Below are 15578 nucleotides of genomic sequence, written 5' to 3' on the forward strand. Positions count from 1 at the left end.
GAGTTAGATAAAATGATGACTATTTACATTTTTATTTTAAGTGGAAAAGAAGGAAAGGATGGGATTTCTAAAATACTTGATAGAACTCTGCATTTTGAGGAGATGAATATCTTCCTGCTGTGTGTGCCTGTTCTTAGTTAGGTTTGGTCTGTGGTTACACGATCCTAACTTCCTTTGCTGTCACTAGATGCAAGTTAATTAAGTAATATGAGGTCTTACTTTTGTCAGTGACTTTAATATGTTTCTATATAAAATTAACTATATGATAGATCAGTTTTACATTGTAGTACTACATTTTTAAACCCCAAAGCCTCCTTTTGCAATTGACTTGTTAATATAATTTATGAGCTAAAGTCAGATATGGAATTTGTTAACAGATATGACCATGCATATCTGTTTCCTTTGGAACTTACAGAATTCTGAAATCTAAGATGTTAAATTCCTAAGTTGAATGTATGAAAAGCTAAGGGCAGGTAAGCTGGATCTCTTTTAGTCCCTTTTGGACTCATTTAGGTTTGGACTTGCTTAGGGTTTTTGTCAGTCTCTTAAGTTTGCCTACTTTTAAAGAAAATATTAAAATTGAGGAACTTCTTGAATTGTTATGTTTAACGTACTTCTGTTGATCACACAGCATCAATGGTGATTGTTTTTTCGTGGTCAGAAAGTGATATTAATGAGAAAGAAAATATAGAATTGCTATACTTTAGTGAGATGGATTTCCTTCAGAAGGTTGTCTTGGCCAGGTTTAAAAAGAAGTGTCAACTTTTCAGCTTCCTAAATTGCCTCATCTAAAAAATAAACAAAAGCAAGCAAACTATATCACTGGATTGACAACAAGCACTGATAACAAGTAGACTTTCTTTTCAAGGAAATGATGAAAAATGCTTTCATGCAACATATACTTGTAAATGTTTGTAGTTTTTTGATTAAAATATCTTTTAAAAGATGATTTATGTAGCTCTTGAAAGCTACTGACTTTTTGCATTGCCAGGTAAACTTTAACAAAGGGGGGAATAAGGGGACTTGATAATTTAAAGTTTAATAGTTAGATATAGATTTCCCCCCCCCCCCCCCAAATTCTAGTGTTTAAGCATTTATACAAATAGCTTTACATCCTTTGGGATTATTTGCCTTGGTAAGTTTTTGTAGGATTTTTTTATGCAGGCAGGTTTTAATACAGGAAATGTTGATCAGTTTGAGTCCGGGGGACTTGCGCAAAATCAGCTTTCCTCTTTGTGGGTATGTGATGGATGATATCACTTTTGCCTGTTCAATTTATTTTATGTATGCTGCATGCTGTGTCCTGTTAAGAGAGTGTGATTGGACATCCAGTCATAGTTCCTTGCTATGGGTTCTGCAGTGAGAGGGATCTGGGGCAAGCCTAGGGAGAGAGAGGGAAGTTGCACCTTCCCTTAGACTGGCTGAACATGGTGCATTAGGGAAGTGGGGAAGGAAGGAAAGATCAGGGATGAGAGGTGAGACAACTGGAGTGTATGTGAGGCAGTAAGCAGAGTTTTCATCAGGAATAGGTACTGAAAGACTCCTGCTCTCAGTGGAGCAAATATGCCTCAGAAGTGATGGAAGGAAGGAAACTTTTCAAGCAACCCAAAGGGAGCTGAGTGTAATTTGTTTCAACCCAGGAAGCCACTAAAGATGGCTGAATTGAAAACAAGCCTGGGAGAAAGGATCTGTCCTATTAAGGACAAAGTCAGCATGGGGGAGATTTCTTTTCAAGACTTGTTCTTATGTCTCGCTCAGCATATCTGAATTTTCTCTTTACAGGGTAAGCTCTTCTCTTCTTGTTGTTGTTGTTTTTTGTTTGTTTTATTGTTGTTTTTTAATAACATATAGCTTTAAAGTTCCAAAGTCTCTGCTGTGTTGCCTCACCTCTTAAAAAAAAAAAAAATCCACCTCAAAGCTTTTGCGAGAGGTCTTATGATATGGTATCTTTGGAGTTAGTTGATGAATCATTTCTTAGTGGACAAGTATCTACCGTTAAGATAAGAGCATTATTTGGTACCTTTGTGAGTAAAAGCAGGTAATCTAAGCATTGGATGAAATTCTGAGATGTTTATCACCTTCTTGTTTCCAGAGAAGTTCTCTTCAGGTCCTGTCTTAGGCAAGAGAGAATTTTGGGAAGATTTATGGCAGCACTGAATCAGTACAATATGCATGATAACCAAGTACTGTGTTTTGTTGATTGGCTTGTTCCTTGGTTTCGTAAATATTAGTTTGCACTCTCTCTGAGAAGCGTAATCTAACTGCTCTTTTAGTCATTGTTTCTGTTTGTCTGTCTTGCAGGAGAATGACTCAGGAACATTGGATACAGTTGGTGCAGTTGTTGTTGACCAAGAAGGAAACGTTGCTGCTGCTGTCTCCAGTGGAGGTTTAGCGTTAAAGCATCCTGGGAGAGTTGGTCAGGTGATTATTCGTTTTCAGCTGGGAATGACTGTTTAGTGTCGCAAGGAATTTTCTGTATAAAACAGTCTGAATGGGCATTAAGCTAGAGCTGTGATAGCAAACTGATGTTTTCCCTTCCTTCCCATTAAAATCTGAAGGCTTTATCATCACATTGGAATGCAAGTTTTGTTTTTAGTGTTCTCCATCAGTGTTATAAAACGTTGATAGGTGAGAAGTTGTTCTCTACAGTTAGTTACCTTTTGCCAGGCCTGTTAATATTTAATCTCTCAAGATTAAATAACTCTATAATAATCTCTTAAAAAAATCTCTTTTTTAGAGTGTTTTTAAATAAGATTTTCGTAAATACTTAGGCAAGTTGTACTAATAATTTAATTTGTGAGTATTCTTCTGTACAGGTTGAAGGCTTTGAAGTGACAGAGGTATTAAAAGAGCAAATCAAATATAGTCATTTTTCATTGTTATTAGGCATGGGAATCTTGAGGTGCATCAGAGATGTCTTATGTTACACTTTTGCCATAGAGCTGTATTTTTGTTCTGTTTTTGCCACTGTTCTATAAGCAGCTCTCTCTCAGAATGTATTTAAGACTTCTTTTTGCAACAGCAGAATAAACGGGACTTTGTTTAAATAGGGAATAGCGGCATTATTTTCTCTTTTGGTATCTGGATTTATTTTAACTTCTGCTGAAGTACTGGGCCCTCATCTTCTGTAAAGTTAGGTTAGAAAACCTTCCCTCTATGATAATCACTCAATTGTGAAGACTCCTCTTGGAAGATAATAACAAAATTAATAGGAATTGCTATTTGGACTGTTTTGATTTTTTTACTTATCTTTTATTTGATTTATTTGATTTCTTTTTGGGGGGGGTGGGTGGGGAAGAAAGGGAACAAACCAAGAACTTTGGATACTTAAATTTATGAAAGATACACTTCTTTCCTTAGGCAGCTCTTTATGGTTGTGGCTGCTGGGCTGAAAATACAGGAGCTCATAACCCTTACTCCACAGCTGTGAGTACTTCAGGTATTTGCTACTTTTATAAATATTTCAAAATGTTATCCTTTACTGTAATTAGTTTATAAATCCCAAGGGGGGTACACACACACGCACACATGCACATGTGTGTGTGTGTGTGTGTGTATGTCAGTATTGTCTTGAAATCCATGAATTCATCTCCATTGGTTGCTTACATTGGTAATTGTACTTAAAAAGCCAAATTAGCAACCATGTGACCTTTTATCTCATTTGTAACACCTTATTTTGCACTGAAGGAATGTACTGTATCTGTTACGTATTAAGGGGTTTGTCGTCTTGTAAAGAATAGCTGTTACAGGTCTAATACTGTGATAAACCCAGAATACTTCTCCAATTGCAAGCCTTCTAGAGAAGGCTAAGATGATTAGAGGGTCCTTAACTTAAGAGGTTTCCTTGGATACAAAATTGCTACCAATTGCATTTTTCCCCTCCAAAATATTTTAAGAGCTTATTACTGCATGTTACTTCTGGTGCTGTCTTGTGTTTGTGTATGTATATGTACCGGCATACACATTTAGGTTTTTCCTCTTAAAGTAACTGAGTGAAATAGTATGATACCATTTTACTGTAATTTTAAATGGTTTTTAAAAGGTTAGGAATAATTGGGTCTATTTTCCCCACAAAATCATACCAAATCACAGAATGGTTGAGGTTGGAAGGGACCTCTGGAGATCATCTAGTCCAAACCCCTTGCTCAAACAGGGTCACGTAGGGCACGTTGCCCAGGGTCCACGTGTCCAGACAGCTTTTGAATATCTCCAGGGAAGGAGACTCCACAACCTCTCTCGGCAACCTGTTCCAGTGCTCTGGTACCCTCGCGGGAAAGAAGTTTTTCCTCATGTTCAGGCGGAACTGCCTGTGTTTCAGTTTGTGCCCGTTGCCACTGGCCCTGTCGCTGGGCACCACGGAGAAGAGTCTGGCCCCATCCTCTTGACACCCTCCCTTCAGATACTTGTACACGTTGATCAGATTCCCCCCTGAGCCTTCTCTTTTGCAGGCTGAACAGGCCGAGCTCCCTCAGCCTTTCCTCGTATGAGAGAGGCTGCAGTCCCTTAATCATCTTCATAGCCCTCCACTGGACTTGTTCCAGTAGCTCCATGCCTTTCTTGCAGTGGGGAGCCCGGGACTGGACACAGTACTCTGGAAGTAGCCTCAGCAGGGCTGAGTAGAAGGGAAAGTTCACCTCCCTCGACCTGCTGGCAGTGCTCTTTGTAAGGCAGGCCAGGGTGCCACTGGCCGCCTTTGCCAGAAGGGCGTGTTGCTGGCTCGTGGTCAACTTGTTGTCCACCAGGGCTCCCAGGTCCTTCTGTGCCAAGCCGGCTGGCCCCCAGCCCGTACTGGTGCGTGGGTTTATGGCTCCCCGGGTGCAGGACCCTGCCCTTGCCTATACTGAACTCTGTGAGGTTCCCCTTTGCCCATCTCTCCAGCCTGTTGAGGTCCTTCTGAATGGCAGCACAGCCCTTTGGCGTAGGAGCCACTCCCCCCAGTTCTGTATCATGAGCAAACTTGCTAAGGGGGCGCTCTATCCCTTCCTCCAGGTCATGGATAAATAGTTGAAATTACAGCTGAAATTCATTCAAATAATGACATTATTTGGTTATTTTAATTTTGCTTCTTGTTGAAGAGTTAACTGTATACCTCTTGTGAGATTTGGGAAGATGACAGACACTAGTTGAGATTAATCAGTAGTACAGATCTTGCTTTGATATTCTGTTTTCTGTTTCCCTCCATAGTTCACCTTTCTATCATCTTGTCCTGTGTGTTTGTAGTAGTGGAAGGGTGCACCCATGGTTCACTTTCTCCCTTGTTTCCTCCTCTTAATCCTCATCGTGCATACACTGAGGAGGAACATTAAGCATCTCTTTCCCTCTCTCTCTTTCTTGGAATGAAGAATATGTATGGGAGAGAGAGATAGAAGAGGAGATAAATAATAGGAGCACCAGTTTCCTGAAGCACAGAGTGTGTGCCTAGTCTATTTTTTTTTTTAGTCCTGCTCCATTTTGTTCCTGGGCTTTCCTGGGTTGTCTGAGGGAAGTTAGGCATCGTAAGAACAGGGTAGGAAAAGGGGAGTGGAAGGGAGTGCCATCTACCCTAAGTCTCATTCTGGTTTATTTAAGCCCACTGGGGTAGGAAACTGTGGAAGCTGGTAAGAAATGTATGGAGATGGAAGGGAGCAGAAATAGAGACAGCTGGGGAGAATTCCCTCGGAATTTGGCTGGACACCCCTGCCATTTTGACTACTGGGTTTGAGGTGCAGAAGGGGAGAGTAAACAATATATTTACATAGAAACGATGCAAAATGGGAGAGTCTGATGGGCTTCTAGTCTGGTCTTACAGATGGGATTTGCCATGTATGTGGAATCTGCTTATCTGTTTTCACTTAATGGGTAATATGAAGTTGTCTACCGGTAATGTCTTTTAAAAATGTCGCCTGTATAATATGAAAGTTGCACAGCCTGTACTTGAGACTCTTGGTTGCTGTCATAGCTCAATGTTTCATGTTCCTGATAACTGTCAGACAAAGGGCTACCATAATTTCCTACACTTGCATGTGTAACTGGAGCAATAAAAATTAAAACCACTCAGAAGTACTGACATTCAGGAATGTCCTACTTATTAAATACCATAATTTCTGTATAGATATATCCCAGATCAAGTCTTCAGGTGAATGATTTATGATCCTTTTAGAAATGGTCCACATTTGAGAATATTTCCAGTTGCGTATCTTGCTGATTAAGCTCCTTCACTCTCCTTTTGGCAGTGTTTATATAAACCAAGCAAGAAAGTTCCAGTTGGATATTGCTGACATTTTTTCAGAGACGTTTGTGTTTCTGCATCCAGATCTCTCAAGCATAGGAATACAGCATAGATGCTGCAGAACTACCACTGCATGGAGCTTCTACCTATCAACTATGAGCTTATGTCTGAACAGTTGAAAGAAACTGTTTCTTTAGGTGTAAATATGTGTGTGCTATTAGCAAATGTATTTATAATCTCAAAATATGCACAGAAAGAGGAAAACATACTTAAGAAAAGCACAGCAAGCTGAGGAACAGGATATGGGCAGAGTTCTGACTTATAAAGAAGTATCAAACCCTCTATCAAACTGCCAAAGTGTGTCAACAAGGGTCAGTCTTGAAAAATGTTGATCAGTTAAAATTTGTACTGACAGTGAAAAAATAGCATGAAAATGCCTGTGGCATCTGATGCTACAAACTGACTTGTCAGGTTATTTGTGTCTCTGCCATTATTGTTGTCCTGTAGAAAATACGTGTAATCTTAACTTCTGGATGTGCTAGGTATCCTTTTTTGTGTAATGGGTTTTTTTTAAGTAGCGCTCAAAAAAGATAACTCACAGTCTGTCTGGTTTCTTGTGGCCTTTTTTGTTTCAGTGAGGTTTTGTGTGTGTGTGTGTGTGTGTTTCTTAGTTTTCTGTAGTATCATCTTTGGAAATGCATTTTTTAGGAGTATGAGGAACAGATTTGTCTGATGGTGGTTTGTGAAAAAGTTATAATGTTTGCCATGAACGTTAAAGTTTATTTGATTTTCTCATCTCCCTTATGTGTTTTCTATTTTCATTTCTTCTTTCCAGCTTCCTACCCTCACAGCTATTTTCAACTAGTTCTGACTGTTCTTCATGTGTTTTGTCAAAAGGAAGAGGAAAAGGCAAAAGCAAATGACTAGAATAAGGGTCTTGGAAGCTTTGTATTTAGGAATTGTGAAACTGAAATAAAAAGAATTAGGGTAGCTTCTGCTCCATTTGGAAATTTGAGGATTCTGGACACCCAAAGAAGAAGTTTTGATCATAGGATATTTATCGGTCCGCTGTCGCACAGAACTGTTCTATTGGTTGGAATGCTGAGCGCTGGAGATACCAACTGTAAAAATAAGTTTGTCAAGGGATCTACTTAATGTAGCAGGACTGAAGAAATAGTTTTAAAAGGAAAAAGATGAGAGCTAGGGTAAAAGCTCATACTGCTGTATGATATTTAAGAATGTAAGCCAGGATGTTTTTGACTTGTCAAGAACAGACATTGAAGAGATATGTATTGGGTTAAATATTAGGTGAATATTGTAGAACACAAAAGTTTTGAGATGAAGTTACAAAGAAGTAAAACCTGTCGAAAGGACTATATTTGATTCTGCTGTTGTTCCTAATCTTAGGAACAGTATCAAACAGAAAAACTGCTTTCAGCATTTTTTTCATCAATGCTTATGTCAGTTTATGATTTGGAATATTATTGAATGTTCAAAGTTATCAATATTGACTGTAGCAAGAGAGGAGAAAACATCTCTTCATATTGCAGGCTTGAGATAAAGGTATTGCAAGGTATATCCCAGAAGTATTGCGAAACTGTTACAGAAATAATGGGAGAAGGAATGTAGCAGAGTGTGCAACTAAAACTTAACATAAACTGAAGAGCATCAGAAATCTTCTGTGCTGCTTGTGAAGTCATGTACCTTTTAAATTTTCTCTATTTTTAAGTCTGTCTTGTGCTATTGAAAATTTGTGTGGATATTCACCAGAAGTTCCTGGATGATAGCAGCAAGTGTCTCTTTTAGTATTTGTGCAAAGGAGAGTCTTACTGAATGCAAAAGCACTGAAGTCCTTTCTGCTGAAGGAGCACCGTATTGATTTTAGTTTAATAAATGCTTATCCATGTGAGTAAATATATTTAGATATTGCAGTATTGGGGCCCTAATAATTTGAAGCATAAGCCTGATATTGGAGGTTACTTGATGAAAAGTTGAGGATACCTTTACTGAATTTTCTCAAACTGTTCTTTACAAAGTCAGCAAGATTTAAAGTCTATGCAAGTACAGACAAGCATCCAGATACACTTAAAGGAGATGTCTGCATTTAATGATGGCCTCAAATAGAAGTCGCCTCTCTTTTTGCTGGTACTAATTTTGTATAGTGGTAAATACTTTAAAGTTATACTATTTATAACTATCATTTATATATTTATATTTCTTTCAAATCTTCTAGCTTGCATGACATTACATTAATACCAATCCCAGTTAATTGAAATAGACTGCTGGCAGTCTATGAAGCAGAGCCATCTGTTAATTTGGTTATTTGAAATTCAGACTAGCGGTGTTTAATTAAACTCGTGTTTCTGGCTTTCTTTTAAAGTGTGTGTGTGTGTTTGTGTGAGGGAGAGAGAGAGAGATAGAAACGTTTACAGGAAGTGAGAACTCTTCTATAATCAATACCATTCTTTTTTCCATTTTCAGAAGCTCATAATGTTTTATTTTATAATGTAATTTATGTTTAGTGCAGTTTTGAAATATATTGATGCCTGACTCTTGTTTAAAATATGAACATCCAACAATGTGAACCATGCAGTCAATTAAGGGGTAGAGGGATGGAGAAATTAAATTATAAGAAAGGTTGAAAGAATGAAATTTATAGTTTGGCTGGACCACAGCAGGAGATGGGAATGGGGACATAAACATCTGCAAATATTCAAAAGGTGAAGTTGCCAAGGCTGAGGAAGAAAGTGACATACCAACATATATCATTGTTGGATGAAATTTAAAAAAAAAAAAAAAAAAGATGATACTGTCTAAACTCCAGAAGATGCTTTGATCTAGAAAACTCTAAAATTGTCAGTGCTTTTTAAGAGAAGATGTGTTGTCATTTGATGTACCTAAAATCAGATTAGACTTTGTTTGTAATGGTGATCCTGACTGATCGGAGGAACGTCCAACTCTCCCTTGCTAGTTCATTCAACTCAGTTCTTGAAATCCGTTTTTAAATGGTGTAGAAGGCAGTACTAGAAATGAAATGTTAAGACAATATGAGTTAATCCAAATTGTTTGCTTTGTATCATGACGATGCTGTATTTGGAAGACTGTTGGCATCATGCATTTGACTGTGTATATTAAGCTGTGTATGGAGAACATTCATTTACTGACCAAGTTAATTATATGTTTTTTGATCACATAGGAGCATGCATCTTTCCACCATTCAGATTCATAATTTTGTTAAATAACGAAAAAAACCAAAATCTTATTTAGAAAGAATTTTTCCTCACCAAACTTTTACATTGTATGTCAGAGCAAAACATTGTTATACAGGAAAGCTAGTTTTCTTTTGAGGGGGATGGGGAGAGAGAGGAAGAGAGAAGGGAAGAACATACTGGGTTGTTGGAGAACCAAAGACGAGATTAGAGTAAATCACTTAGAAATGAAAGTAAATACCCAGAGTAATCTCTACTTCAAGTAAGAGCACTGGAAGCTAAAAACTGAATTTTTGGAGAATGTTTTCTACCATACGCCTTTTTGTCTAGAAGCAGATCACAGTAGTGGGAACTTTGCATCTGTGATCTTTTCCCATTCTGTTGGTGAAACCAGAGGACCTTCATCTAAGTGCTGGATTGATAAATACATAATTACAGGGGAAAAGATTTTTCACTTTGAGACTGAGTAACTGTACTTCAGTCACTGAAGAAACATTCTGGATAGAGCTTATTGATTTGTTTTTGTTGGACACTTAAATTTGACTCAGATGCCTGACCTAGAGAAGAAAGTTTCATATTTGGTTCTGAAAGTTGTAGTCAATAGAGATTCCCATGCCAGCTCTGACAGCTGACTTGTTTCTGTGTGTCTGCTCTAGCTTTGAGCATCTGAAGTGAAGCTATTGTAGGTTTCTTATTGTGGCTGTTGGGCCGAATAGTGTTTTTTTGTTTTGTTTTGTTTTTAGTATGTGGTATGTCATTTTCTGTTTTTGAGAGAGTACTTGAATATGGCTGTTGAACAGTCAGCTAGATCAGTGGGGTGTCTAAATTGGTAAGAGACAAAATGTTTCATGAATCAGCCCTGAAGCAGCTGGGATGACTCCTGCTAAGCCTCTTCCTCAAAACCGATGTTCTTACCAGGGCTCTGCTGCCATGTCAAGCCATGCCCTTGCCACAGATAAACTGCACATATAAACCTGCTTCATCCATTCTCTTCCCTACATCTCATTCTGGTCTGATTATTTATTTAATTGTCAAGACAAGCATGAATTGTACGAAGTATTTTCTTTTTTTATATAAAAAATACATACTCGCAAATAATGTATGAATAAAAACTGTATGCGTGCACCTTCAGAGATAGCTATGTATATGGGTAGGCATACATAATTTTCTCTACAGACATATAGACTTCTATATAAAAGCATTTAAAATGTGTACATAAAACAATTGAAATTTGGATACAACAAAAATTTTTAGAGATTTCTGTGGCTTTACTCAGCATATCACAGTTTAGCCTTTCATTCTTTTCATATCATGTACTTTCATTTGTCTTTAAGTTGTAAATTTGGCACAAGTTTTTTCTAAAGGTTTTCTCAAGCTCCCTTGTATGCAAAAAGGGAAAACTGTGCTTTGATTGCTATGTGTGGTTAGTGGTATAAACTTTTATTATTTCTTCACAGAGTAACTGATTCATCAAATCTCCCTTGAAATATTTTAAAGAATTGTTGAATGAAAAGAAGAATTGAACTATATTTCTCTTAAAGCTTTATCAAAAAAAAAATACTGTAAATTATTAAATATCAATATATGCTAAACTCAATAATTGTAACTTTATTGTTTGGGAAATTAAAGGTTTCACATTTGTGGTGATTTAGACTTGCAACTTATTTTAGTGATAGCTGAGGACACAAATTCAAGCCTTGAGAATTTATTACATCAAGCCCTATATACAATCCTGAAAAAAAGATGTTCTTTGACATCAGTTTCCTATAAGCAATTTTTAAGGGCTAGATTTTGTACATTGTTAAGCTCATACTTGTGAAATTGCTTTCATTTTTCAGTTTTGGAGGCTATGATAATAAAAAGATTGAACAGGTCGTGGAAAACCTTGGATGTGGGTTAGAAATAGTAACTCAAAGTATATAGAATACACATTCTGCATGTTGAAATCTGTGCAGAATTGGTAGGAATGGAACAATGGACACATTGGGTCAAACCAGAGCTCCAGCAAAGTTACTGACCTGTCTTGGGAAGCAGGCAGTTGCAGGTGTCCAGAGAAGAGTAGAGGAATAGGACAAGCATCTCCACTGCATTATACGAACTTCTAGCAGTTTGTGACTTGGGGACTTTGAGCTGGAGATATCTTTGTTTTTAATAGCTCAGGACAACTTTCTCAGGATTTATCTCATCTCTATTTGTATTTAGAAGCCCAGTTACTTAATGCTTGAGAGAAATGTCTTTCTTACTATGTGACGACTTAGCTTTGTATCACCTCTGTTGAAGCTTTCTTTGATTTAAAAAAAGTTAGTTTAAGTGTGGCTTACAGAATTCCTGAAGTGCTGTAATTCAGTAGTAATTAATAGTTCAGTCATTTCATACTTGAGTTTTTATTAATTTAATCTCTTTGTAGAAATAACGTGTTATCAATCAAAAGCAGTCTGGTCGTTGGATTTAGGAATTAATAGGTAATTTAATGTATCACAGATTAGGCAGCTGCCTATGGAAAAGAGTTATGTCACTGTTACACTGAACCAGAGAATAGAGGAAGAAAGATAACTGTCTTCAGACAGAGGAGCGTTCACCTCTGAAGCAAATCTGGCCAAGAATTCAGGTTCTGAGTCCAGATGTCTTTTGGAGGCTTCCGTGCTGTAGCATGTGGTGTCTGAACTTAATATCACCACGAGGCTGAACGAAGAGAGAGGAAGCAATAGGCAGGGATGATTTGTGGGACTGGTAGCGTTAAGAAACTGTGGAAAGCAGTTGATTAAATACAGTGCAACAGTGCTCAGAGATGAGGACTTTAAGTACAAAATAATCAGAATGCTTATTGGAGTTGCCTTCAGAAGGGTTGTTCTGGAGCAGAACTGGATGCCAACAATAAAAGAATGCTTATTGCCTCTTGAAATTTTAATTGGATTTAATAACGTATTGTGAGCGTGGAGTTGCATTGCCTTTTTAAAATTGATACTTTCATGCATAAGGCGCACTGCTCACACAGCTGTGTGTTCATAACCTGGGGGAATAGGCAACCATGCTAAGAGAAAATGCACTGCTGTCTCCTCAAAATAGTTGGTCCCACTCTGTCTGTGATACCTTGCCCAAATTGCTTTAACTGGGTGCAAGGATGTAAAATGAAATCAAGATTGTGGCAAACTGAATTCTCTTTTTATGTCTTAAACATTTGTCTGTGGGTGGGAGAAAATGATTGTGTACATTTAGTTAGCTAGTGCTTAAGCTGCCATCTAATTTCCTTAATTTTTAAAATTTTATATGGCAAGTGATATAGTTTGGAAAGGTGTAGTATTTCTACAAAGAGATCAATAGCAAGAAAACTTATGCCGAAGGCCTAGGTGGAAAAGGTAGTTTTATTTGTTTGTTTGTTTTTTCCATTTAGCTGAAATTAGTCTTTCAAAATATACTAAATATGAAGAAGAATGTAGAACACCAACATCCATTTTTAATGGTACTACAGTTTTTCTTTGTTCTGACTATTTTTTCTTAGAGGCATATCTTAAATTCATGTACCTGATAATAGATACAAATAGCTTTTTCAATAGTTGAGTTTATCTGTCATTTCCCGCTATTTAAAAGTGAATGATTCAGTGATATGTCAAATTTTAGCTATTTAATCTTTTTTCTGTCTGTAAAATTGTACAAATGCTGGACCTGTTGTTCTTCAGAGTGATGTTAGTCTATATTGCCCATATTAAATATTTAAAGCGATTTTGTAGAGAAGCTGTTTTCCTGCTTTTCTTCAGAGAAGACAGTTTGTACAGAGTTTGTCCTCCTGTTGAATATATCTTTTGTTGTCTTTGTGAAACCTACCGAAGTTTACTGAAGTTATTACCTTCTGAAAAATTTTAGTTTGCATATTCTTAGGAGGTATTTCTGTCTTTGGAGGTTAAATCATCTAAGAATTTTATGTCTGCAACAAGAATGCTCTGTTGATCCCTCTTTATGAATTATGCAGGACTTTATTTGCAGGTGTTGTTCCTGGCAGCAGGTCAGTAGATTAAAAATTTCTCCTCTTACTGTGTAGGGAAGATGAAGGGAAAAACAGCAGCTGACAGGAGTACAAAAAGCTAAAAAATGTGCAGCTTTCATTTGGTACTGTAGTGTATTATGCTGAACTGTAGCATTTTGTGTCTTTTCAGTAGTAGAATTTACAACCAAAAATGTTCTTTAAATTTTTATTCTAATGTGTAACTAACTGTAGCAGTATCTCACCAGCCAAATATTGGTATTTTACTTTATTTTTTGATATCATTGACTGGCTGGTTTTCAGCCAGCTCTTTCTAGATAGGCTGGTAATGACAACCAGAACTTACTAAAATACAGGCTTTCACTCTGTTTCCATTGGGCATTAACAGAAGCTACTTGAGGAAATAAAGGAGAAATGGTACAGTCTTGTAATTTGTTAGTTGATACTTGTTTTCTAGGTACTTGTGTGCAACTAAAAGTAATATCAGAATCAAAACAACTTAACGTGGCCAGGTTCGGACTCTGCTGTATGAAATAGATAATGTAATACGGATAAGCTCTAATTTCTATCTTTAGTTTCTGGAAAAGAGAAGAGTCATACTTCGGCAGTGGAGTAAACTAGATTAATTTTTCCATTCTCGAATGAATGCGAGTAATACAAGCTTCCATTTCGTACGCCTTTAAAACAAAGTTCCAGCACTTTGTGTTGAGGTACTGTACATTTCAATAGCTAGACAGGCTCAGGCAGCTTGTCAAAACCCCATAAGCTCTCCGCTTATGGCTTGCAGAAAGAAAGCTAAATTTTCATTTCTCCTTCCATTCAACAGGAGTCTCTTTCATGTCTGAAAATTGAAAAAGTGTGTTTTTCAGTGTGGTGCATGGATGTGTGTGTGCCCTCTGGCACACCTGTTTCTAATTTCCTGACTTGAAAGCATCTTCCATCAAAAGAAGCAGAAAAACAATTTCGCTCTGACACGCTGCTCAGAGGCCCTTGCTTTGTAGAAGGCCTTCCTTTCGTTTGCCATCTTGGTTCCATTGGTAGAACGTTATAAGATGCAGAGCACACATTGTATGGGATGTTCGGTTTATATTGTGCTGGGTCCTTTCCCCTCTTGTGGTTATTTTAAGCCTTAAAAATCTTCTAGAGAAGTCACTGTGTTGCGGAAAGGACAGTAATGTAGTCCTTGGTTTCTTACATGACGCTCAAATTAACGACCAAGGTCTATAGCAAGTTAAGGCTTGTATAACCTATTTACTGAGTATCAGTTACTCTTTGGTACAGTAGGTTGGTTATTGAAATTTAAGTATTATAGCTCAGATTTCTAACTTTTTAGGCATGCAGTGATGCAGTGTAAAATAGTATCCAATTTAATAGCTGAAAATCAAAGGCGTTAAACAATCTTGAAAACTAATAATTGAGTTGATGTGAAAGTTGGGTATAGGCTACCAACTAGTGGATGACTTAAGACAGAATAGCATAGCTATTAACTGTAAAAGAACAATGAAGAAACAAAAATACAAATTTTGAAGCTCTAGTTTTCATGTTACTGACTTGTCTATTTTCTCAGCTCAGCAGCTGACATTTGCACATGTTACATCGGGATTGTTCCTCCATAGCTACTGTAGTGCAGTATGTACCTATCCCATGGTATGCTATGGAATTACATTGGTTTTATTTACTGACAAGTGAAGGAGAACAAAACTTTCAAAAAGACTGTGAGGTTAAAAGCCATTATATTCATGCAGTTAAATAGTCCTTGAAGTGCAAAGAGTTAGCCTGGCTCTATTGCATAATGACTTGTAGTTCATATGCTCATAAAAGCTGGCTTTTCTAAGCTTTGTTTGTTACTAATATGATTTGGCATATGCAGAAAATGCTAAAAATATGAATCAGAGTATGTACTTAAGTAGCTTTATGGACTATAAAAAAATCCTTAAAAATTTAAGTGGTTAGGTAAGATGCATAGTTCAAATTTGTGTCTGCTAAGGTAATCATGTGCAACCTTGATACATGTCTTGGAATTATGGTAGTGGGAAAATTATTTTCATTTATCAGCACAAAGGCAGTTTCTGTGATTGGTTCCTCTCTTTCGTTACTGTGCAATGAGGCATGAATCTCACTTGTTTACAGCGCTGTGCTACCTAACATGTACTTCTACTTTGCCTATTCTGTGATTCACTGA

At 37.2% G+C, this 15578-nt stretch overlaps 1 protein-coding gene across 1 annotated transcript in view; it reads left to right on the top strand.

The window, feature by feature from the left end:
* Window positions 1–15578, top strand: part of TASP1 (taspase 1) — a 94673-nt gene that overhangs the window by 39485 nt on the left and 39610 nt on the right. Inside the window, 2 exon segments of the mRNA XM_068940232.1 lie at window positions 2302–2421; window positions 3361–3439. Coding sequence (XP_068796333.1) covers window positions 2302–2421; window positions 3361–3439 — 199 coding nt within the window.

This window comes from Struthio camelus, chromosome 3 (assembly GCF_040807025.1).
Source record: "Struthio camelus isolate bStrCam1 chromosome 3, bStrCam1.hap1, whole genome shotgun sequence".
NCBI classification, from domain to species: domain Eukaryota; kingdom Metazoa; phylum Chordata; class Aves; order Struthioniformes; family Struthionidae; genus Struthio; species Struthio camelus.